This window comes from Carcharodon carcharias, chromosome 3 (genome assembly GCF_017639515.1).
Source record: "Carcharodon carcharias isolate sCarCar2 chromosome 3, sCarCar2.pri, whole genome shotgun sequence".
Classification (NCBI taxonomy): domain Eukaryota; kingdom Metazoa; phylum Chordata; class Chondrichthyes; order Lamniformes; family Lamnidae; genus Carcharodon; species Carcharodon carcharias.
In genome coordinates, this window is record NC_054469.1 from 232,169,470 (window position 1) to 232,193,829 (window position 24,360).

The following is a 24,360-nucleotide window of genomic DNA, read 5'->3' on the forward strand; positions in this document are numbered from 1 at the left end:
TTAGGCATAGGGGTCTAATGAGAAGTCCTGTCCCCCTGGCAACCTAATTTTCACTGGTTCTCCACGGCTTCACCTGATTTTGGACGGCTGGAAGGAAATCCAGCTGCTCCTCTCCAATGGACTGTTATCAAATATTTCCTTTCAGCTCTCAAGCCCAGTATATGGTGGAGGAGCCGTAGGTTAACCATTGTCTGCTAGAGCGCAGCAGCTGCATATTCCAGGGCAGCGCTTCCCCAACTCTTCCCCACTGTGACCCCATTTTAAGGATTGAAAATTGCAGTGACACCCCCCCCGCCCCCTCAGTGGGAGCTGTGCGAGTGGGAGAAGAGAGTGGATAGGGGTGGGGTTCGGGGCAGTGGAAACTTGAGAGAGCTGGGGAGCAGAGGGGCCTGTCAGAGCTGGGGAGAGGGGTCTGTGAGAGTGGGGGGGGGAGTGGGGTCTGTGAGAGTGGGGGGGGGGGAGTGGGGTCTGTGAGACTGTGGGGGGGGGGGGAGTGGGGTCTGTGAGAGTGGGGGAGGGAGGGGGAGTGGGGGGGGGGGGGGGGAGTGGGGCCTGTGAGAGTGGGGGGGGGTGGGGTCTGTGAGAGTGGGGGGGGGGGGGAGTGGGGGGGGGGGGGGGAGTGGGGCCTGTGAGAGTGGGGGGGGTGGGGTCTGTGAGAGTGGGGGGGGGGGGGGGCCTGTGAGAGTGGGGGGGGGGGAGTGGGGGGGGGGGGAGTGGGGCCTGTGAGAGTGGGGGGGGGGGAGTGGGGGGGGGGGGGAGTGGGGACTGTGAGAGTGGGGGGGGGGGAGTGGGGCCTGTGAGAGTGGGGGGGGGGGAGTGGGGGAGGGGGGGGAGTGGGGCCTGTGAGAGTGGGGGGGGGGGGGGGCCTGTGAGAGTGGGGGGGGGGGGGGGCCTGTGAGAGTGGGGGGGGGGGGGAGTGGGGGAGGGGGGGGAGTGGGGCCTGTGAGAGTGGGGGGGGGGGGGGCCTGTGAGAGTGGGGGGGAGTGGGGCCTGTGAGAGTGGGGGGGGGGAGTGGGGCCTGTGAGAGTGGGGGGGGGGGGAGTGGGGGAGGGGGGGGAGTGGGGTCTGTGAGAGTGGGGGGGGGGGGGCCTGTGAGAGTGGGGGGGGGAGGGGGAGTGGGGGGGGGGGGAGTGGGGCCTGTGAGAGTGGGGGGGGGGGAGTGGGGGAGGGGGGGGAGTGGGGGGGGGGGGGAGTGGGGCCTGTGAGAGTGGGGGGGGGGGGGCCTGTGAGAGTGGGGGGGGGGATTGGGGTGGGGTCGGTGAGAGTGGGGGGGGGGAGTGGGGTCTGTGAGAGTGGGGGGGGGGGGAGTGGGGGGGGGGGGGAGTGGGGCCTGTGAGAGTGGGGGAGGGGGGGGGGTGGGGTCTGTGAGAGTGGGGGAGGGGGGGGGGGTGGGGTCTGTGAGAGTGGGGGGGGGAGTGGGGGAGGGGGGGGAGTGGGGCCTGTGAGAGTGGGGGGGGGGGGGGGCCTGTGAGAGTGGGGGGGGGGGGGAGTGGGGGAGGGGGGGGAGTGGGGCCTGTGAGAGTGGGGGGGGGGGAGTGGGGGAGGGGGGGGGAGTGGGGCCTGTGAGAGTGGGGGGGGGGGGGCCTGTGAGAGTGGGGGGGGGGGGGGGCCTGTGAGAGTGGGGGGGGGGAGTGGGGGAGGGGGGGGGAGTGGGGTCTGTGAGAGTGGGGGAGGGGGGGGGTGGGGTCTGTGAGAGTGGGGGTGGGGTCTGTGAGAGTGGGGGGGGGGGAGTGGGGCCTGTGAGAGTGGGGGGGGGGGGAGTGGGGGAGGGGGGGGAGTGGGGGGGGGGGGGGAGTGGGGTGGGGTCGGTGAGAGTGGGGGGGGGGAGTGGGGTCTGTGAGAGTGGGGGGGGGGGAGTGGGGTCTGTGAGAGTGGGGGGGGGGGAGTGGGGGGGGGGGGGGAGTGGGGCCTGTGAGAGTGGGGGGGGGAGTGGGGTCTGTGAGAGTGGGGGGGGGGGGAGTGGGGTCTGTGAGAGTGGGGGGGGGGGAGTGGGGTCTGTGAGAGTGGGGGGGGGGGAGTGGGGGGGGGGGGAGTGGGGCCTGTGAGAGTGGGGGGGGGGGGAGTGGGGTCTGTGAGAGTGGGGGGGGGGGGAGTGGGGCCTGTGAGAGTGGGGGGGGGGGGGAGTGGGGTCTGTGAGAGTGGGGGGGGGGGGGGGGTGGGGTCTGTGAGAGTGGGGGGGGGAGTGGGGGAGGGGGGGGAGTGGGGCCTGTGAGAGTGGGGGAGGGGGGGGGGGTGGGGTCTGTGAGAGTGGGGGTGGGGTCTGTGAGAGTGGGGGGGGGGAGTGGGGCCTGTGAGAGTGGGGGGGGGGGAGTGGGGGAGGGGGGGGAGTGGGGTCTGTGAGAGTGGGGGAGGGGGGGGGTGGGGTCTGTGAGAGTGGGGGTGGGGTCTGTGAGAGTGGGGGGGGGGAGTGGGGCCTGTGAGAGTGGGGGGGGGGGAGTGGGGGAGGGGGGGGGAGTGGGGGGGGGGGGGGGAGTGGGGCCTGTGAGAGTGGGGGGGGGTGGGGCCTGTGAGAGTGGGGGGGGGGGGGATTGGGGTGGGGTCGGTGAGAGTGGGGGGGGGGAGTGGGGTCTGTGAGAGTGGGGGGGGGGGGGGAGTGGGGTCTGTGAGAGTGGGGGGGGGGGAGTGGGGTCTGTGAGAGTGGGGGGGGGGGGAGTGGGGGGGGGGGGGAGTGGGGCCTGTGAGAGTGGGGGGGGGGGGAGTGGGGTCTGTGAGAGTGGGGGGGGGGGAGTGGGGTCTGTGAGAGTGGGGGGGGGGGGGGGGAGTGGGGTCTGTGAGAGTGGGGGGGGGGGGAGTGGGGTCTGTGAGAGTGGGGGGGGGGGGGGAGTGGGGTCTGTGAGAGTGGGGGGGGGGGGAGTGGGGGGGGGGGGGAGTGGGGTCTGTGAGAGTGGGGGGGGGGGGAGTGGGGTCTGTGAGAGTGGGGGGGGGGAGTGGGGGGGGGGGAGTGGGCCTGTGAGAGTGGGGGGGGGGGGGGAGTGGGGTCTGTGAGAGTGGGGGGGGGGGGGGGAGTGGGGTCTGTGAGAGTGGGGGGGGGGGGAGTGGGGTCTGTGAGAGTGGGGGGGGGGGGAGTGGGGCCTGTGAGAGTGGGGGGGGGGATTGGGGTGGGGTCGGTGAGAGTGGGGGGGGGAGTGGGGTCTGTGAGAGTGGGGGAGGGGGGAGTGGGGTCTGTGAGAGTGGGGGAGGGAGGGGGAGTGGGGGGGATTGGGGTGGGGTCTGTGAGAGTGGGGGGGGGGATTGGGGTGGGGTCGGTGAGAGTGGGGGGGGGAGTGGGGTCTGTGAGAGTGGGGGGGGGGGATTGGGGGGGGGTCGGTGAGAGTGGGGGGGGGAGTGGGGTCTGTGAGAGTGGGGGAGGGGGGAGTGGGGTCTGTGAGAGTGGGGGGGGGAGTGGGGAGTGGGGGGGGGGGAGTGGGGTCTGTGAGAGTGGGGGGGGGAGTGGGGAGTGGGGGGGGGGGGAGTGGGGTCTGTGAGAGTGGGGGAGGGAGGGGGAGTGGGGGGGATTGGGGTGGGGTCGGTGAGAGTGGGGGGGGGAGTGGGGTCTGTGAGAGTGGGGGAGGGGGGAGTGGGGTCTGTGAGAGTGGGGGGGGGAGTGGGGAGTGGGGGGGGGGGGGGAGTGGGGTCTGTGAGAGTGGGGGGGGGAGTGGGGAGTGGGGGGGGGGGAGTGGGGTCTGTGAGAGTGGGGGGGGGAGTGGGGAGTGGGGGGGGGGGGAGTGGGGTCTGTGAGAGTGGGGGAGGGAGGGGGAGTGGGGGGGATTGGGGTGGGGTCGGTGAGAGTGGGGGGGGGAGTGGGGTCTGTGAGAGTGGGGGAGGGGGGAGTGGGGTCTGTGAGAGTGGGGGGGGTAGTGGGGGAGGGGGGGGGGAGTGGGGCCTGTGAGAGTGGGGGGGGGGAGTGGGGAGTGGGGGGGGGGGAGTGGGGTCTGTGAGAGTGGGGGAGGGAGGGGGAGTGGGGGGGATTGGGGTGGGGTCGGTGAGAGTGGGGGGGGGGAGTGGGGTCTGTGAGAGTGGGGGAGGGGGGGAGTGGGGTCTGTGAGAGTGGGGGGGGTAGTGGGGGAGGGGGGGGGAGTGGGGCCTGTGAGAGTGGGGGAGGGGGGGGGGGGTGGGGCCTGTGAGAGTGGGGGGGGGGGGGGGTGGGGCCTGTGAGAGTGGGGGTGGGATTGGGGTGGGGCCTGTGAGAGTGGGGGGGGTGGGGTCTGTGAGAGTGGGGGGGGGGGGGGGTGGGGCCTGTGAGAGTGGGGGGGGGGGGTGGGGCCTGTGAGAGTGGGGGTGGGATTGGGGTGGGGCCTGTGAGAGTGGGGGGGGTGGGGTCTGTGAGAGTGGGGGGGGGGGGGGGTGGGGCCTGTGAGAGTGGGGGGGGGGGGGTGGGGCCTGTGAGAGTGGGGGTGGGGATTGGGGTGGGCCTGTGAGAGTGGGGGGGGGGGCCTGTGAGAGTGGGCGGGGGGGGAGTGGGGGGGGGGGGGGAGTGGGGCCTGTGAGAGTGGGGGGGGAGTGGGGGAGGGGGGGGGAGTGGGGCCTGTGAGAGTGGGGGGGGGTGCCTGTGAGAGTGGGGGTGGGGATTGGGGTGGGGCCTGTGAGAGTGGGGGGGGGAGTGGGGAGGGGGGGGGGAGTGGGGCCTGTGAGAGTGGGGGGGGGGGGGTGGGGCCTGTGAGAGTGGGGGTGGGGATTGGGGTGGGGCCTGTGAGAGTGGGGGGGGTGGGGTCTGTGAGAGTGGGGGAGGGGGGGGGGTGGGGTCTGTGAGAGTGGGGGTGGGGTCTGTGAGAGTGGGGGGGGGGAGTGGGGTCTGTGAGAGTGGGGGGGGGGGGGGTGGGGCCTGTGAGAGTGGGGGGGGGGGAGTGGGGCCTGTGAGAGTGGGGGGGGTGGGGCCTGTGAGAGTGGGGGGGGGGAGTGGGGGTGGGGTCTGTGAGAGTGGGGGTGGGGATTGGGGTGGGGCCTGTGAGAGTGGGGGGGGGGGGGGGGTGGGGCCTGTGAGAGTGGGGGGGGGGGGGTGGGGTCTGTGAGAGTGGGGGGGGGGGGGGGGGGTCTGTGAGAGTGGGGGGGGATTGGGGTGGGGTCTGTGAGAGTGGGGGGGGATTGGGGTGGGGTCTGTGAGAGTGGGGGGGGATTGGGGTGGGGCCTGTGAGAGTGGGGGGGGGATTGGGGTGGGGCCTGTGAGAGTGGGCAGGGGGTTGGAGTGTTAAATCTTCAGGGATTTTTAGAAACGTACCTTTTCTCTGACTTTTCTTTGACCACGAATCACACCTCAAGCATTGGCCATTTAGGCCAAGAATTGTTTACAAAAAGAAGAGGTTTTAAAAGGGCCTCACAGCTGTTAACATTCAGTCAGAACTCCACAACAGCCATGGCTACTTCAGAGCGCACAACCCTGGAATTTCATCTGGCAACCCCACTGGGGGGGGTCACGATCCCCAGTCTGGGAAGCCTTGATCTTGGGGGTCCAAATGGGATTAAAAAATCACGAGGAAAAATGAAAGAGTAAGATATAAGCTCTGTTCTTTCAAAAGTAAAACAATTCACTTTTCAACTGCCAGTCACTGATTTTGTGTCATCGCCTGCAGGGAATTTCAGTTACTGTAACAGGGTTCAAGCTAAGAAGGATTTTTCCAACATAAAGGCCTAGAACTTCCTGTCTAAATTTATAGCTATGTCTGCTGTGAGGGAGGTTTAAAGTTCATGGTGTAAACATGATTTTGGGCCCAGCGTGTGCAGGCCCCAACCAGGAGCCGGAGGCCAATTCGAAAGTGGGCCTCAGGCTTCAGTTCCATAGGTTGGACGAGATGTCAATGCTTGTCCTAGCTCCACCAGAGGCTCACCCGTCTCAGAAAATGAATCTCGGGCCTTCAGGTAAGTGGTGGTGCAGAGGCGACGTGGGGGGTTGGGGGGTGATGGGGATGGTGGGGGGGGGTGGGGGTGGGGTGTGCTTTGTGTTTGGGGGAGGGTGTGGGATTACTGTCAGTGAGCATTTCCTACAAAGCCACCAAATAAACACACTCCCCGTTGTAAAGTTTTAAGTCTGCCTGAGTAACAAAGGCAGTTGCGCCCCACACAGGCTGGGAACCAGGCTGGGGTGTTTCGAGGCTGCAATTAGAGCTGTTATTCCACCATCACTCCAACCCAGAAGGGAAAATTTCCGGAAGTGCAGTGCCTGGAGGGAACGACAAGAATGCCATATGATAAGGGACACGGAGTCATTATGGCAGAGAATGAAACCATTCAGCCCACTGAGTTTATGCCAGCTCTCTGTACAGCAATCCAGTCAGTCCCATCTTCCTGCTCTAATCCTGTAGCCCTGCTAGTTTATTTACCTCAAGCGCCCACCCAATTTCCTTTTGAAATCACCGACAGTCTCCACATCCACCAGCCTGTAAGGCAGTGCATTCCAGGTCAGTGCCTTTCACTGCATTAAAACGTTCTTCCTCACATTCGCCCTGTATCTCTTGCCCAAAGCCTTAAATCTGTGTCCCCCTAGTCCTTGTGCAATTAGCTAACGGGAACAGCTTTTCTTTGTCTATCTTATCCAAACCTGTCATAACCTTGTACACCTCCTATCAAATCTCGCCATCATCTCCTTTGCTCCAAGGAGACCAAGCCCATCTTTCCCAACCTAACATTGTAGCCAAAACCCCTCATCCCTGCAACCATTCCTGGTAAATCTCCTCTGCACCATCTCAAGGACCCTCACGCCCTACAGTGTGGTGACCAGAACTGAATGTGATACTCTAGTTGTGGTCTAACCAGAGTTTTATAAAGGTTCAGCAAAATATCCCTGCGTTTGAACTCCATTCCTCTGTTAATAAAGATTTCATCGAACCACAGAATTATGGAACAGTTACAGGACTGAATGAGGCCATTCAGCTCATTGTGGCCATGCCAGCTCTCTCTCTCACTTGGTCCCACTTCCATGCCTTTTCCCTGCATCCCTGTAAACCGTTTTTCCTCTCAAACAATTATCCAATTCTCTTTTGAAGGCCTCAGTTGAATCTGCCTTGCCACACTCTTAGACTGTGCATTTCAGACTCTAACCACTCGCTGGCTGCTGAATAGTTTTAAATTCTGATACAAAACGGAAAACTCTGCTGAGTGTACATAACAGTTTTCATTTTATTATAGAAATAATATACCAAAGTTCTATTAACTTTTATTTTCTGTTTCTTTTTTCACTTTATCTGACTGAATTTTCTTCCGCTCCTTTAATTTTGGATTGTTATCTGGTTTTCTGGCGAGGTATAAATAGAGTCAAAACAACTAAACAGATGCTTCAGACAATGCCATTTGGAGTCGCATGAATCCAAAATGCTCTCAATTACATTACCAGCAACAACTGTGCACAGACACTGGGCTCTGTCTCACTGCACAGAACTTTACTAATTCCATCAAAATCCAAAGTTTGCTCTTCTGAGACCTGTGCCAAGCCCAAGTCTGACCACAGGAAGCACAGAGGTGGGGAGTTTAGGACATTTCTACAACGCACAAACCTGCATTAAATCCACAGCATCTTTTGCATCCGTGTGATAGAAATCCAAAGGAAACTCTCGCTGCGGAGGGATGGAGTGTCCATAGCCTCGAGGGTCCCAGGAAACAACCGTGAAACGTTCCTTGTTCAAAGACTTAAGCTGAGGTCCAAAATCAGTCTGACTGCTTCCTGAAAGAGAAAACAGATATATAAATCTGCCCATTCTTCCAAATCCACAGAGAGTGACAGCTTTCATTAGGGCTGCACTTATTGTTCTATAATACTTAGAGGAGCAACGCATTATAAAACATGTACCAAGCGATGTGTACACACTGTGCTCTTTAGCTAAATGGCTAAAATAGATTTTTATCCCCTCCCTATCCGTCAGTTTTCTCGTTAATTTCTCGTTGGGCATCATCCCACAGGCAGTAATTTCTGCCCCATGGCCCGTTTGTCAGGTATCAGCCCAGGCTTCTTGGTTTTACAGTCTGTTTGGCCAATTTCCCGGTGAATTGCTCATCATCTGTTCTACCCAACAGCTTTTGAAGTGCACGTTCAGCAGGGTTCACTAGATCCTGGCCAGCTGGTGGGGAGGCAAATGCCTAATCAGTCTTCTACCCAGCAGCACAAAGTGAGATGTAGCTGCTTAAACACATGAAGAATAGCACACAGAATCATTGGCTGAAAAATAGGAAGCAAAGAGTAATGATCAATGGATAGTTTTCGGGCTGGAAGAAGGTTTGTAGTGGAGTTCCCCAGGGGTCGGTATTGGGACCCTTGCTTTTCCTGATATATAATGATCTAAATCTTGGTGTGCAGGGGACAATTTCAAAGTTTGTGGATGATACAAAGCTTGGGAGTGTTGTGAACTGTGAGGAGGACGGTGTGGAATTTCAAGAGGACATAGACAAGTTGGTGGAGTGGACAGATAGGTGGCAGATGAAGTTCAATGTGGAGAAGTGTGAGGTGATGCATTTTGGTAGGAAGGACATGGACAAACAGTATAAAATAAGGGGTGAAATTTTGAAGGGGGTGCAGGAGCAGAAAGACCTGGGTGTATAATGTGCATAGATCGTTAAAAGTGGCAGGACAGGCGGAGAGAGCATACAGTATCCTGGGCGTCATTAATAGGGGCGTAGAGTACAAGAGCAAGGAGGTTATGCTGAATTTATATAAGACACTTGTTAGACCTCAACTGGAGTATTGTGTACAGCAAGGGCTGCCCTGTGGTTGAAGGTAGTGCACAAGCACATTGGGGTAGGGAGGAGGGAAGCAGCCAGGCAGTAGGGAAACATTGTGTAAAGTTACCATTCCTCTGCAGCTGAGACAGTTCAGATGCAGCCACAGTGATAAGGGTGGATTCGGGTCTCTAGTTTATCTGCCCACTCAGGCAACACAGAGGCATGATAGTGCCACCAAGTGCTCCAGAGCTTTTCACCCCTCAGGCACAGACTGCAAACTAATGGGTATTTTAGCGGACTGCAGAACAGTTGGACGACTGGGCACATTGTACAATCTCCTTGCAAAAGCTGGCAATGGAGCAGTCACTGCTGGAGGTGCTCACAGCCCCTTGGCAATGTCATCATCCCAGTTTAGACCAGTCTCCCCCATGGTTCAAGCTAACAGCGCAGCCTTGCAGTGTGGGTTAGGAGAATACCTGTGTCTGAGCTAAGAACACAGCCTGCAGTCCAATAGGCAAAGCTGCTGCCAATTGGTCAGGTGGAGTGGGGTGGAGGTGGTTGATGTTTCAGGCAGCCATGCAGTGCACTAAACTCTGGCCATCCAAGTGGTGACCAGCATTCTCCAGGATGCGAGGATGCACTAAGGGGCCTTCAGACTTAACCAAAAGAGGTTCTTAGAACATGCAAGTTAGCCCATGCGTCTCTCCCTTTCATCCTGCAGGAAGACAACATCATGACGTACAGAGAGCGGAGACAACAGTGAAGAGAACGATGGAGGCGCCTGGCTGTGCAGAGGGAGGAGCAGCACCCTCAGGAAGGAGGGGCAGCTGGGACTCCCACACGTGAGCCATTGTTGGTTGGCACCTAGGTAGACCCTGGGTCTATAGACACCGCCATTCATTGCTGAAGGTGACCGACAACCAGTGTCTCAGAAGACTGCGCATGTCTAGGGAACTGGTCAGTCACATCTGCCTGCTGCAGGGTTTGGCTCCACGGAGACATGGAGGGCATCCACTGCCAGTGGCCCTGAAAGTGACAGCGGCATGTGGCTCCTTTCAGGGCTCCACAGGTGACCTCTATGGGGTATCACAACCCTCCACCCACAAATGCATCCATGAGGTCACGGATGCCATCTTCACCAGGGCACACAACTTGGTGCATTTCACCCAGGACCAAGAGATCCAGAATGCATTAGTGATTGGATTTGCCCAGTTCTCAGGTTTCCCACAGGTGCAGGGTGCACTCATATGATGCTCAGATGCCTGTCACAACAAACGGTCAACTACATCAACTGAATGTGCAGCTGGTGTGTGACCATCAGCTTCACACAGCCTCTGAGAATGTCTGACTCCTGTCTGGCCAAGGGCAGCTCACTTGCTCTCCATGATCAGGGTCATATCATAGAGACCCAGCCAAGTAACTTTAAAAACATCTGATCCTTTGTTTGCCTTTAGCACCTGAACCCTTCAGGAGCAGAGAGTCACTGGTCACACAGGCTGGTGTGATGGGGGCCAGCCCCACCTTAAAGGTGCTGAGAACACACAGAGAGAACGAGGGAACTCTGTGGCGCCTGCCCACTACATTCTGGCAGCAATGACCAGCACCGCCGAGGTGCAGGCATCAGTAATGTGTCCAGGGAGTGTGAGGCTGGAACATCACTGTGGTCTGAAGGCTGCACAGACACAGGGAAGAGGCCCTGGACTGAGACACCTGCTTTTATCTTGTGCAGAAAGGTTTCACATCTGAGTGACACAAACACTGCTCATCAGAACAAGGAGCCACAGGCAGGGAGATATTCTTGGGAGTTTATTAACAATAGTGAATGTTATGTACACGTGATTAACACCCGTGCCCAGGCTGTGCAACTATATCTTAACTTTCCTAACTCTGCCGCTACGTCTTGGTGCTCCCAGGACATCCACAGCAGAGGAGGAGGCAGCCTGCTGACTGTGACACCCTGTCTGTGATGCCCTTGGCGGGCGTCCTCTGGAGAGCTGAGACCTGGAGGGGTCCTGCTGTGTGGCAGTGACACCCTCGGCCTGTGGAGCTGAAGCTGCTGAGGTCACAGGAAGAGGGGAATCAGATGTGCTGGGTACACCCAGGGTCACCTGGATGGATGGCCCCAGGTGAATACCTGCTGATCCTCCTCCCTATGGGTGTCCGAGGGCCTCTAGCTGGCTCCTTGAGGAGAAGGAGTAGCTGGAGTGAGATCGAGCTGCCCCACACCCTTCTCGTGTACACACTGTTAGAGACAACTATGGCATCGGCGATGGAGTTCAGCCCACACAGCAGTGCAGGAGCGACGTCCTGGACCAAGGTCTCCATAGCGGCCGCCATCCTACCAGTGTTGACCTCAGTGCATTGCAATGCCAGCGCTATCACCTCAGCCTCCATTGTGCCTTGCACTCTGAGGAGTGCAGCGGACATCCCTTCCTGATGTTCCTGAATTTGTCTTTGCAACTCCAGCAACTGTGACATGACCAAGTCCAGAGGCTCGTCATCTGACTCGGACTCAGCAACGTTCTGGCCTCCAGCAGCTCCTCTGAGTGCCGGGGACCTGGGAAGTCCCTGCTGCTGCCTGCTATGGATCCGACATTGCAATACTGTCCTGAAAAGCTATATGGTCCTAAAGCTAGGTCCCGCTGAGGTGTGTGTCTGCGCTGGTGGAGGGTGTGGGTTAGCGTTATGACGGGTCGTCAGGGAGAGTTTCAGCAGGTTCCTCTTCTGAACTTTCCTCGCAGCTTCATTGGAGACCCTGGGTCATGGACTCTCTTGGCAATTCCCTGGATGTGTCTGCGAAAACAAGGAGAGATAATTAATGCATGGCAGTGGCCTGTGAAACAGGACACATCACTCACACAGCATGGTTGTCTGATGGATGTTGCACTGCTGGATCCTCACTTGGTAGAGCATCGCCGAGCTCACCATCAACACAGGAATGATCCAGATCCTCGCCAGCCAGCTGGATGGTTCTGTTTTCAAAGTCCGTGAGGCCCTTGGTTTCAGGCATTTCTCCACCAGTCGGTGACCTCTCCCTCTTGTGTGCCAGCTTGTCCTACATAAATACAGATGGGGAGAGTGTAAGCAGGATGCCTGCCAGGCCAGTTGATAAGTACATCTGGCATGTGTGGGTGGTGAGTGGTCCCATGGACTGGATGAGGACAATGAACGTGTGTGAGAGAGTGAATGGTGATGTCCCTTGAACTGGCAGAGAGTGAGGGTCCTGTGGATGTGTGATGGGTTTGTGAGGGTGTGAATTGAGTGATGAGAAGAGTGATTTACCCTGGTGGAACAAAGGAGATCATTCATCCTCTTGCGGTACTGGGTGACTGTCCTCTTTTGCAGGGTGTTGGCGCTGACCACCACTGCCACCATCTCCCGAGCTGTATCAGTGATGTTGCTGTCCATCCAGCGGCCAGAGTGGGGGGAGAGGACATCATGGTGGGCCTCCACTGCGTCCAAAAGGTGCTCGAGGGACGCGTCATTGAACCTGGTGAGCTAAAGTCTTCTTGCCTTTCGGGGCCATGTCCTCTGTGCAGCAGTCACAGACTGGAAGCGCTGAGAGGTATCCGTGCGGCACTTTAAATACAGCGCCAGACGTGATGAAGCGGCGAGGTAATGGTGTGGTGAAAGAGTGAAAGCCCACCATGGAAATGGCATGTTTCCCAGGAATGCATAGTTAACACAATGGGTTTGGGACGATACAGTGTGAAAAGCCGCCATTGCGGCCCTCGCCTAGAACATCATTTTACCCACCCGCTAAATCACTTTGTGCAAATCTGGGATGATTCCGCCCATAGTGGTTGAGATGGTTTATAGCTGCCAGGTTTCACAGTCAGCAAGCAGACGATTCAGCTCAGGCACATTTAAAATCGCTGCCTGAGTAGCCACAATACTCTAGTCAGAAGTTTAAAAAACAAAGTTGAATCATTGCTACACTTTTCAGTTTTTGGTGTTTATCCTGGTCACTTTTGAGTTTTCTTTTTAGGGGCTTCCCATGGTAGAAAAGTAAAAATATGAGCAAATATTTTAAATTTTTCTAGTCACTTTGTACTGCAGCTGTGACCTGTTCCTAGGCAATGATTTACAACCATTAATACTGCTGCTAAAGCAGACTCTGTACTATAGCTTTCTATAAGCAAGCCCCAAAACATAATCCAGTATTATTAATAGTAAAATTGCACAGATTGTTAGGAAATAATGAGTCATACGGACTTGAAATGTTAACTCTGTTTCTCTCTCCACAAAGCCGCTGAGTTTTTCCAGCATTTTCTGTTTTTATTTACTCTTTTTTTTAGGTGTTTTTGGTATTAAATAAAATACCAATGTCAATGGGGTCTGGGGATTATCCATATTACCAGGTGCTGAAGCCATTACCTTCAGTCCTCATCGACTCTCTAGCCACTGACTCTTCTTGGTAACTGCTGGAGACTGCACCAGTCTGTTTGCAAACTTGGTGTCACATTTGACCCCAAGATGAACTTCTGACCATACATACGCTCCATCACTAAGACCACCTATTTCCACCTCCGTAATGTCGCTCAACTTCATCCTGCCTCAGCACATTTGCTGCTGGAACCTTCATTCATTCAACCCTCATTCTAGCTCTGACTATTCCAATGCCCCTTGCCAGCTTCCCATGTCCTACCCTCCTTAAACTTGATGTCATCCAAAGCTCTGCTGCCTGTGCCCTGGATCGCACAAAATCGTCTTCACCCATCACTCCTGTTGTCACTGACCTGCACAGGGTCTTGGTAAGTAATGGCCTTGATCTTAAAATTCTCATCCCTGTTTTCAAGTCTCTCTGTGGCCTCACCCCACTCTATATCTGTAATCTCTGCCAGCCTCAGAACCCTCCAAGCTTTTCACACTCCTTCAACTCTGGCCTCCTGGTCATCTCCAATTATAATCGCTCCACCATCGCTGGCCATGCCTTCGCTGCCAATTCACTAAGCTCTGGAATTCCTTCCCTACACTTCTCCATCTCTCTACCTGGTTTTCACCCTTTAAGACAATCCTTAAAGTAAACCTTGCTGACCAAACTTTTGCTTGTCTGCCCTAATGTCTCGTTATGCAGTTCAGGGTAATTTTTGTTCCATAGAGCTCCTGTGAAGTGCTTTGTGCTGCTCCAATATGTTAAAAGTGCTATATAAATGCAAGTAATTTTTGATGTTGAAACGTAATTATGGACTTTTTAAACAGTATGTTGTAAATGGAAGAACTATAAAATTTGCAATGTTATCACTAACCCGACCAGTTAAGGCAAGACTTTTGTTAAATTCCGATCCTACAGAGCATAAAAATCAAATCAAAAGATGAACAACCTGTGAACTTACCCAATGCCCCAGGGAGCAGCAGGAGGGCTTGATCTCCCTTTCCTGTTTGTTGATAATGGAGGTGGACCCCATTAACTTCCTTTTTTGCAGATGTTATTGTGCTAGAACAAAAAGAAATCAAAAATCAGCATAAAAGCAAAATACTGCGGATGCTGGAAATCCGAAATAAAAGATGCTGCTGGGAAGACTCATCCGGTCTGGCAGCGTCTGTGGAGAGAGAAACAGGGTTAACGTTTTGAGTCTGGATGACTCTTCTTCAGAGCTGAAGAGAAGTAGAAATACGATGGATTTTATAATGTTTAAGGTGGGTGACATCTTTGTCAACCTCTCCTGAGCTTCCACCTATTCCCCACCTGCTCCACCCCCTCTTAAACTGTATAAAATCCATACGGACTAAAACATTAACTTTGTTTCTCTCTCCACAGACGCTGTCAGACTTGCTAAGTTTTTCCAGCATTTTCTGTTCTTATTTAAAGATCAGCATGTTCAATTTCATAAAAATATAATAAAGCATCCCATATATATTTATATATATATTTATATATTTAAATTGAGGCCTTGTTTGCCTGTTTAGGTGGATGTAAAAGATGCTGTGGCACTATTTTTAAAATTTATTCTTCCATGGGATGTGGGCTTCGCTGGCTGGGTCAGCATTTATTGCCCATCCCTAGTTGCCCTTGAGAAGGTGGTGGTGAGCTGCCTTCTTGAACCGCTGCATTCCATGTGGTGTAGATATACCCACAGTGCTGTTAGTGAGGGAGTTCCAGGATTTTGACTCCATGACAGTGAAGGAACAGCGATATATTTCTAGATCACTTCAGTCTGTGGCTTGGAGAGGAACTAAGAGGTGGTAGTGTCCCCATGCATCTGCTGTCCTTTTCCTTCTAGGTGTTAGAGGTCGTGGGTTTAGAAGGTGCTGTCTAAGGAGCCTTGGTGAGTTCCTGCAGTGCATCTTATAGATGGTACACACTGCTGCCACTATGTGTCAGTAGTGGAGGCAGTGAATGTTTGAGGTGATGGATGTGGTGCCAGTCAAGCAGGCTGCTTTGTCCTGGATAGTGCCAAGCTTCTTAAATGTTCTTGGGGCACTCATCCAGGTAAGTGGAGAGTATTTCATCACACTCTGATGTGTGCCTTGTAGATGGTGGACAGGCTTTGGGGAGTCAGGAGGTATTCCAAGGAAGCTTAGGGAAGGTCTCCCTAGTGCCAACCTAGGAACAAGGGAAGGCCATTCAGCTCCTCAAGCCTATTCCACCATTCAATGAGATCATGGCTGACCTGTGACCTAACACCACTTACCCACATTTGCCTCATATCTCTTTCGCTAACAAATTCTCCCAAACTCAAATTTAAAATTAACAATTGATCCAACATTGTGCAAGATAGTTCCAAACTTCTACCGCTCTTTGTGTGTAGGAGTGTTTCCTAATTTCAATCCATAAATCTCTCAACCAACATCGCTGAAGAACAGATTATTTGATCATTTTACCTTCTTGCTGTGCACATACTGCATTAGAACAATGACTTCACTTTGAAACGTACTTCATTCACTGAAAAGTGCTTTGGAATGTCCTGAAGCCATGAGTAGTTCTATAGAAAGTACAAGTTGTTTCTTTCATTCGTATATAAATATCTGCATATATGTTTACATATGTATTCCATAAAAATCTTGGCTGGGATTTTATGGCAGGGGTAAGCCTCAATATTGGGACCAATTGCAAGTCTCAAGCCCACAGGAGTTGGCATTGGGACCGTGGTGGCAATCTTCCTGGAAGTGGTCTCTTAATTGGCCGCTACCAGCACGGGCACCCCCCCAACACATCCAATTAAGTTCAGCGAGCTGGCTTTCCATGCTGCCAGACCTATCCCAGGGCCAGCAGCTTGGCAGCCTTGGCAGCACCACCAGTAGAAGTGGCTGCTGCTGAGGCTTCAGGAGAATGAGAGGGAGACCAGGTAGACAGATTGGAGGGAAAGGGAAACCCCTCCAGTGGTTGTGTCGGGCTGTGGGGGAGGCCACTGGTGCCATGGTAGGGGTAATTTCTTTGGGCTATCGAGCCTCCATATGTGATGGACCCCTCCACCACCACCCCCCCCCCAAACAAACAACACCCTCCAACCCCCAGGAAGCCACTTGGAGGCTGCCCCCAAGCAGCCAGGGCCTCCTCCTGCAGCTAAATTGACCGACCAAGCCACTGCCTCCTACCTCCTATCCTGCCACCCAGTAAATTCTCCCCTTCTTATACCTCCGTACAATCCATCATACCATGTATTGCCATTTTTTTAACAATTGTCAATTTATCTGTTAAAAATTATAAGTATCCAAATTTAAAATGAAAACTGTCTACGTAATCATCTTACACAACAACTACACTTTCCCACTATTGATGATCATGTGAAGTGTTGGAATTTCACCCAAATTCACCCAATCGCTGAGCCAGGACAGTAGGGAACATTTGAAGCTCGAAGCAACTTGAGTTCCCAAAGTCTCATAAGATTTGCTATCTAACCATAAATGAAGCAAATCCCCTCAGCCTGCACCAGTGATACAATGGATAGAGGAAAGCGGACTGTTCCTATGGATATACAATGGATAGAGGAAAGCAGACTGTTCCTATGGATATACAATGGATAGAGGAAAGCGGACTGTTCCTATGGATATACAATGGATAGAGGAAAGCGGACTGTTCCTATGGATATACAATGGATAGAGGAAAGCAGACTGTTCCTATGGATATACAATGGATAGAGGAAAGCAGACTGTTCCTATGGATATACAATGGATAGAGGAAAGCGGACTGTTCCTATGGATATACAATGGATAGAGGAAAGCGGACTGTTCCTATGGATATACAATGGATAGAGGAAAGCAGACTGTTCCTATGGATATACAATGGATAGAGGAAAGCGGACTGTTCCTATGGATATACAATGGATAGAGGAAAGCGGACTGTTCCTATGGATATACAATGGATAGAGGAAAGCGGACTGTTCCTATGGATATACAATGGATAGAGGAAAGCGGACTGTTCCTATGGATATACAATGGATAGAGGAAAGCGGACTGTTCCTATGGATATACAATGGATAGAGGAAAGCGGACTGTTCCTATGGATATACAATGGATAGAGGAAAGCAGACTGTTCCTATGGATATACAATGGATAGAGGAAAGCGGACTGTTCCTATGGATATACAATGGATAGAGGAAAGCGGACTGTTCCTATGGATATACAATGGATAGAGGAAAGCAGACTGTTCCTATGGATATACAATGGATAGAGGAAAGCAGACTGTTCCTATGGATATACAATGGATAGAGGAAAGCGGACTGTTCCTATGGATATACAATGGATAGAGGAAAGCGGACTGTTCCTATGGATATACAATGGATAGAGGAAAGCAGACTGTTCCTATGGATATACAATGGATAGAGGAAAGCGGACTGTTCCTATGGATATACAATGGATAGAGGAAAGCGGACTGTTCCTATGGATATACAATGGATAGAGGAAAGCGGACTGTTCCTATGGATATACAATGGATAGAGGAAAGCGGACTGTTCCTATGGATATACAATGGATAGAGGAAAGCGGACTGTTCCTATGGATATACAATGGATAGAGGAAAGCGGACTGTTCCTATGGTACCTATGAGGTTCTTTCTTTCTCGTATTTATTCTTTCATGGGATGTGGGTGTCGCTTGCAAGGCCAGCATTAGTTGCCCATCCCAAAATGCCCTTGAACCGAGTGACTTGCTTGACCATTTCAGAGGGTAGTTCAGAGTCAACCACATTGCTGTGGGTTGCATGGCCAGGCCAGGTAAGGACAGCAGATTTCCTTCCCTAATGGGACATTAGTGAACCATTTGGTTTTTAGAGCAATCGGCGATAGTTTCATGGCCCCCATTATTGAAACTGGCTTTATAATTCCAGAATTATTCATTGAATTTTAAATTCCACCAGCTGCCCTGGTGAGATTTGAATGCATGTCCTCAGAACATTAGCCTGGGGCTCTAGATTACTACTATTCCCACTGCACTGTTACTATACTGCCACTAGACCACTGTCTCCCCCATGATAGGAGTGGGGAACTGCAAACATGATTGTGCGTCACAGACTGGTGAACAGCCAAATAAGACGCAAGCTGCGTTAATAGGTAACCTAATATAAATCTATATTAAATAGTGACAGAACATGTCTTTTAAATAGGAAATATATGTGTATATATTTTATATTAGTTTATATCTCTTAATAAAGCTTGTGTGTGCCCTCTAATTCTGCTAAATCTGTGGTTTACATGTCTGTTGATTCTCAACAGCAACAACTTGTATTTATATAGAACCTATAATCTAATAAAACATCCCAAGGTGCTTCACAGGGGAGTCAAGAAGCAAAATTTGTCCCCGAGCCCTGTGAGGTGACATTGTGCCAGATGGCCTAAAGTTTGTTCAAAGAGGTGGGTTTTAAGGAGCGTCTTAAAGGAGAACGGAGGGGTAGAGAGGTGTAGGGAGGGAATTCTGTAGGTTAGGGTCTAGGCAGCTGAAGGCACAGCCGCTAATCATGCAGCGATTAAAACTGGGGGTGCTCAAGGGTCCAGAATTAGAGGAGCACAGGTATCAGGGAGGATTGTGGGGCTGGAGGAGATTACAGAGATTGGGAGGTGCAAAGCCTTGGAGGGATTTGAAAACAAGGGTAAGAATTTTTAAAATGATGTCGCTGCTTAACCAGGAGTCAATGTAGGTCAGCAAGTAGAGAGGTGATAGCAGAACAGGAGTTGTTGCCAGTTAAGATGTGGTCAGCAGAGTTTTGGATGATCTAAAGTTTAAGAGAATGTGGGTGAACAGCCAGGAGGGCATTGGAATAATCAAGTCTAGAGCTAAGAAAGGACTGAATGAAGGTTCCAGCAGCAAATGAGCTGAGACAGGGGTCCGTCTGGTGATGTTTTGGAGGTGGAAATAGGCAGAGTCTTAGTGATGACCCAAATATGAGGTCAGAAGCTCATCTCGGGCTCAAATATGACACTAAAATTGGTTTAGTCTCAGATGCTTGGCATGGGGGAAGGATGGAGTTGGTAACTAGGGAGTGGAGTTTGTAGCGGGGAATGAAGACAATGGATTCAGTCTTCCCAATATTTAATTGAAGGAAATCTAGCACTGGATGTTGGAGAAGCTGTCTGGTAATTTAGCAACAGTGGAAGAGCTGAGACAGGTGGTGGAGAATTAGAACTGAGTGTTGTCAGCAAACGGATGAAAACTGATGTGTTCTCGGATGATGTCGCCAAGAGGCAGCATGAGAAGAGAAATAGTTGGGTAGGGGAGATGGTGGGGGTGGTGGCAAGGATTGATTGTGGACGGAACCAGGCATAATGGCACAAGAACAGGAAGAGAAGACATTGCAAGTGACACTCTGACTAGATAGATAAAAATGGAATCAGGTGAGATCAGTCCCACCCAGCAGGATGACAGTGGAGAGGCATTGGAGGCAGATTGTATGGTCAACCATGTCAAAGGCTGCAGACAGGTTGGGAAAGTTTACTTTTGTCACAGCCACATAGGGTGTCATTTGTGATTTCGATAAGAACCATTTTCAGTCCTGTGGCAGGGATGGAAACCTGACTGAAGGAATTCAAACATGGAGTCGTGGGAAAAACGGGTCTATTCAAGGTCTATGGAGAAGAAGGAGAGGTTGGAGATGGGACAGTAATTTCCAAGGACATTGGGGTCATGCATTTGTTTTTTGAGGAGAGGGGTGATGACAGCAGATTTTAAGGAGAGAGGGACAGATTCGGAGGAGAGAGAATGGTTAACACTTTCAGCCAACGTGAGATGGGGTTTCCAGCTCCCGTCAGCAGCAGGGATTATGGTGGGCGAGATGGGAAAATGTGGAGATCAGCCAAAAGCCAGTTTCCCACCAGCATTAACAAAGGCTGGCAGTTTTCAGCGATTGACTTTAATGTCGGGTTGGGAGCTTGCTGTGCCATGTTAGGAACTGTGTTTGAATGCATTTGAATATCGTGAATGCTCATTAAAAAGCCAGCTCACCAGAATTGCATCCCTACTCCAGATCAAAAGGCCACACCCGCAGCTAATTACACCGGCATGATTCATGGTAACGTACACCTGGCGAGCACCACTTCACTCGTGACCTCGAGGTACCTTCACCTACCTTTCAGTGCGCAGCACTCACCGCTGCTCCCTCTCCATGCCAAGGCTGCGCAGGCCAGACCAGTGGAACTCATTGGGGGGTGCGGTCAGAGCCAAGGCTTACCCTGTGAGACCACTGGGAAGGCTGGGGGTGGGGGGTAGGTGGAAGAGGCTAGAGGGCAAAAGCTTGAATGGGGCGGGTGAAACAAGATGGAGACAAGGGCAGGGACTGGAGGGTGGATGACTAGGGATGAGAGCAGACACATAACTCAGGGGGAAGACTGGGGAAGAGGGCACAGAGAAACATGAAGGGGGAGACAGAATTAGACAGGGCCAGAAAGCATAGACAGTCCTGGGCAATAGATCGTCGGGGCCATAAAGCATTGTCAGTCCTGTGGATCTGTGCCACAATTTAGAGGGCTGTGCTTGGCGTGCCTGTCCTGGTCCCAGTCCAGGGAGCAGGAGGACCTGTCAGTCCTGTGTCAGTCACGCCCAGCATGGTGCACTGGCTGTGGCCAGTCTCGCTCACACATCGATCTGGGGGGCGGGCAGGGTTGATGCCTTGATACTGAGCTGCAGATAGCACAGTCACACTCAGGGGAGGCATCTGCAGTCTGGAGATGGGGAACAGGTGATGTTTTGGGGGGGGTGGAAACACTTGATGATTTCATGGGTGGGGTGGGGGGTTCTCAGTAAGTCGCAGTATATTGGGCCTCAAGACGGGGAGGGGTCAGGACTACATGTTTTGTAAATGGAGAGGAAGGTACAGCTGAGACATGGAGCAGTCTAATGCCAATTTAGGGAATGTGGCACCTAGCTCATTTTGTGCATCCTTGTGAGTGTATAAACCCAACTGGGACCATTTTATGATTGGCTTCCAAAACCCCTTTGTCCTTCTCATGGGAAATCCTGAGTGTCAGAATGAACCAACTGAAAAGGGGCTATGGACCATCCCCAATGGCCAAAAGACTTCTAAACCTTGCAGCTGGCAGGTTCAGGATTTGAACACCCCCTTCCCCACCTCCAGCCCTCCCCCCATCTACTCCCAATACTTTCATTACATGAGTGCAAGTTGGGGCTGCTGTGTAATTCAAACAAAAACAGTCAGACAGTGCCCTGACTGAGGCTTCTCTTACCTGCCAAAACTCAATCTAATCTCCGGTGTCAAAGCCCAGTCCTTCCTGTGTCGTTTGTTTGGGTGGTTGGGGGGGGGGGGGGGGGGGGTTTGGAGGGGTTAGGTCCCCTACTGGTGATCCAGAAGATTGCAATAGCGCTCCAAGGGACTCAGTGAGGATGTAACGGCTGGGATGAATGTGAACCATAGGCTCCACAATGACTCCCTAGTTAGCTCCTGGAAGCTGATCGTTGCAGGCTAATGTTCCTATTCAATGTTTCCACAGACACAAGCACAAGTGCTTCATGGATGCAGCAGGTAACGTTGCCTCTTAATCCTGGCAATCAGGCAACAGAACAGAAGGGCTCTTCACCACCAGGCTAGGCAAAGGGGAGAGTCTCACCCTGATGACAAGGGCCAGCAGAGCATCCTCAAGACCCAGAAGCTGAGAATGACAAAGCCATTGAGTAGAAGCATCTGGAAAGACCAACGGTGTACAGAAGGTGCTGTTCATACTTCCAGGTGAGTGAGAGACAGTGCTGTAGACACCTTCACATGACTAGGGATGTGGTAGCCCACACCTGCCACATTCTCCAGGAGGTGTTGATGCCTTAGGGACTGGGGGGAATGCCATCCATTGCCAGTGGCTCTCAAAGTGACCAGCACTCCGAACTTCTTTGTGAGCGCTCGTTCCAAAGTTGCACTGGGGACCTCAATGGGATTTCTCAAGCATCTGCTCACAAAAGCATCCGAGCGGTTATGGGCCCTATTTAGCAAGGTGAACAATTACATCCAGTTCTCGCTGGATGAAGCTATCCAAGCTGCAAGGGTTGCAGTGATCTCTGGATTCCCACAGGTGCAGGGTGCCATCGACTGCACTCATCTGGCTTTCCCTGGCAGCAGCCACTACAATTCATCAATAGGAAAGGGTTCCACTCTCTCAACATACAACTGGTCGGCAACCACCAGTAGCAGATTATGCAGGTATGTGCGAGATACCCTGGAAGATGCCACAACTTGTACATCTTGAATTAATCACGGATGCCACAAATCTTCAAGGGCCCTCAGCACATCCAGGGTTGGCTCCTTGGTGACACAGGCTACCTGCAAAAGACGAGGCTGATGTCGCCCGTTTGGCAGCCGGAGTGCCTCAGAGGAGAAGCACAATGCTGCTTATTCTGCGACACGGTCATTGAGCAGACCACGGACATCCTGAAGATGCGTTTTCGAGTCTGGAAAGGTCAGGCAGCGCAATCCAGCACTCTCCCCATCGTGGCTTGCTGCACTCTAATGTTCCAAAGTGGGGATGTCTTGTGAGATGAGAGATGGAGGAGCTGCACGTCTCCTCCGAAGATGAGGATGTCAAGAGTGTGGAGTTTGATGAGGGCGAGAAAATTGAAGCTCCAGGGTAAGTGCCATAGCTCAGGCAAGCGTGCACGTGACAAGCCTATAACCACCAGGGTCCAGAATGAAGATGATAATAGCTCATGTAAGCCTCTTTCACCAGGGCTGTTCATACTGGGTCCACCTTGTCGTGGTCCTAGCCAGGTCAAAGCTGCATATCCATCTGAGTGAGGAGTGACAATCTTGCGTCACGATATTCTTATCCTTGGAAGGTACGGCTGCCTCAGGAGCTTGTAGCCTTTCTGTTATGGGATTATAACTGCAACGCGGTGTTTTGTGCATAGATTTGAGATGGACAGCCTCTTCAAGCATCCTTCAAGGAGCAGGAGCAGGAGCAGCACTGCAGTCCTCAGTGCACTCATGGCAGTATACCTTGAGTCTGGCAAAGCGCCTCAAGTAGGACAATCATCACTCGGTGGTTCTCGCCTTCATGTGTAAGGTTGATTCTGAATCCTCACTGTGGTATCTCCGCACAGGCAGTTGTTCAGGCAAGACAAGGGGTCAGGCCTCATTGTCATACTCAGTGCTGAGCGATAGATACATCTTCAGGATGCAGTCACCTGTAACCCTGAATAATGGATGTGAGCCTGCACTTCAGCTCACCTTTCAGTGGACCACAAAAGCCTCAGGAGCAGCATAGTCAGATACCTGTCAATCACTCTTGACCATGCCTCTGTTTGGAGTCTCCCAATTTCCATGCTGTCTTAGCTGTTGCATTGTTGAGCCCAAAAGAAAATGACACTCTATCTAGGCCTTACAGACCCCAATCGATGATAATAGCAAGTGCACATTAGATGTCTCAGAGCCTCGCTCTGATCGCATTTGAGACCTCCACATTTTCATTCCAACTGTCTGACAAATGCATACGGAACCCAAGCACATCGATGCGATGGTAAGTTGCACATTACCATGTCGACTGACCATCTCAAAGCTGGCAGAGGGATAATTTGACAGATCTTCTGGCTCAGCGATGCATCCTCCGATGTCCAAGTCAGGCATCTGGAGGCTCTGAACACAACTCCTATGTCGTACAGTTTTAACCATCTAGCAGGAATCGCCAGGCTCAACCTGTGTCAGTGAGGCACATAGCTCTAAATCATGGCGGTGGGAAGGTAGGGGACTAGTGTTGGGGTGATTTTCAGGTGTACACGCGGTCATGAGATAACACTGCAGGGAGACAGGGACACATAAGAGGTTCAAGTTTGGGTTCATATGTGAAGCTCGCTCAAGTGTTATGGAAAGCACATGGAGGCCAATGAAAGATGTACCAACTCTATGCGCGTCATCATTCAATCCTCTAAGATCCACATTGAGCACACTTCAAAGCAGAAGCACCAGGAGACTAAAGCAGCTCCAGGTTCTAAACTCATTTGGAAATGGTATATGAACCTCTGAAGCAGGTCTCAGTGATGCCTTGCCCAACCACCAAGTTCTTAGAGGCAGAGGCTTCACTCATGTTGATGCTGCACAGGGAACAGTCAGGCACTGTAATGGGATGGTTCTAAACACCACCGCGTGGAGTAAGGCATCCTTATCATCTGAATTGGGGCATCTGGCAGGAGGGGGGGTGGTATCTGTGACACTTCACTGACCACCGTGTGTTTCATCAGATAGAAGAGGCATACACAACGGTGAGAAGCAGAATGAGTGAAAATCTATTTACACTTGTGCAAATTCCTTACAGATTGTGGATACCCGTGCTACCTTTGTGCTCTCAGTATTTGTTAATTTCTCTTTACCCTA

General features: G+C 53.1%; 1 protein-coding gene across 1 annotated transcript in view; it reads right to left on the minus strand.

Moving 5' to 3' along the window:
• The window catches only part of bphl (biphenyl hydrolase like), a 46,571-nt gene that overhangs the window by 13,215 nt on the left and 8,996 nt on the right, over positions 1 to 24,360 (minus strand). The window contains 4 exon segments of the mRNA XM_041184655.1: positions 5,978 to 6,037; positions 6,040 to 6,133; positions 7,464 to 7,630; positions 13,959 to 14,059. Coding sequence (XP_041040589.1) covers positions 5,978 to 6,037; positions 6,040 to 6,133; positions 7,464 to 7,630; positions 13,959 to 14,059 — 422 coding nt within the window.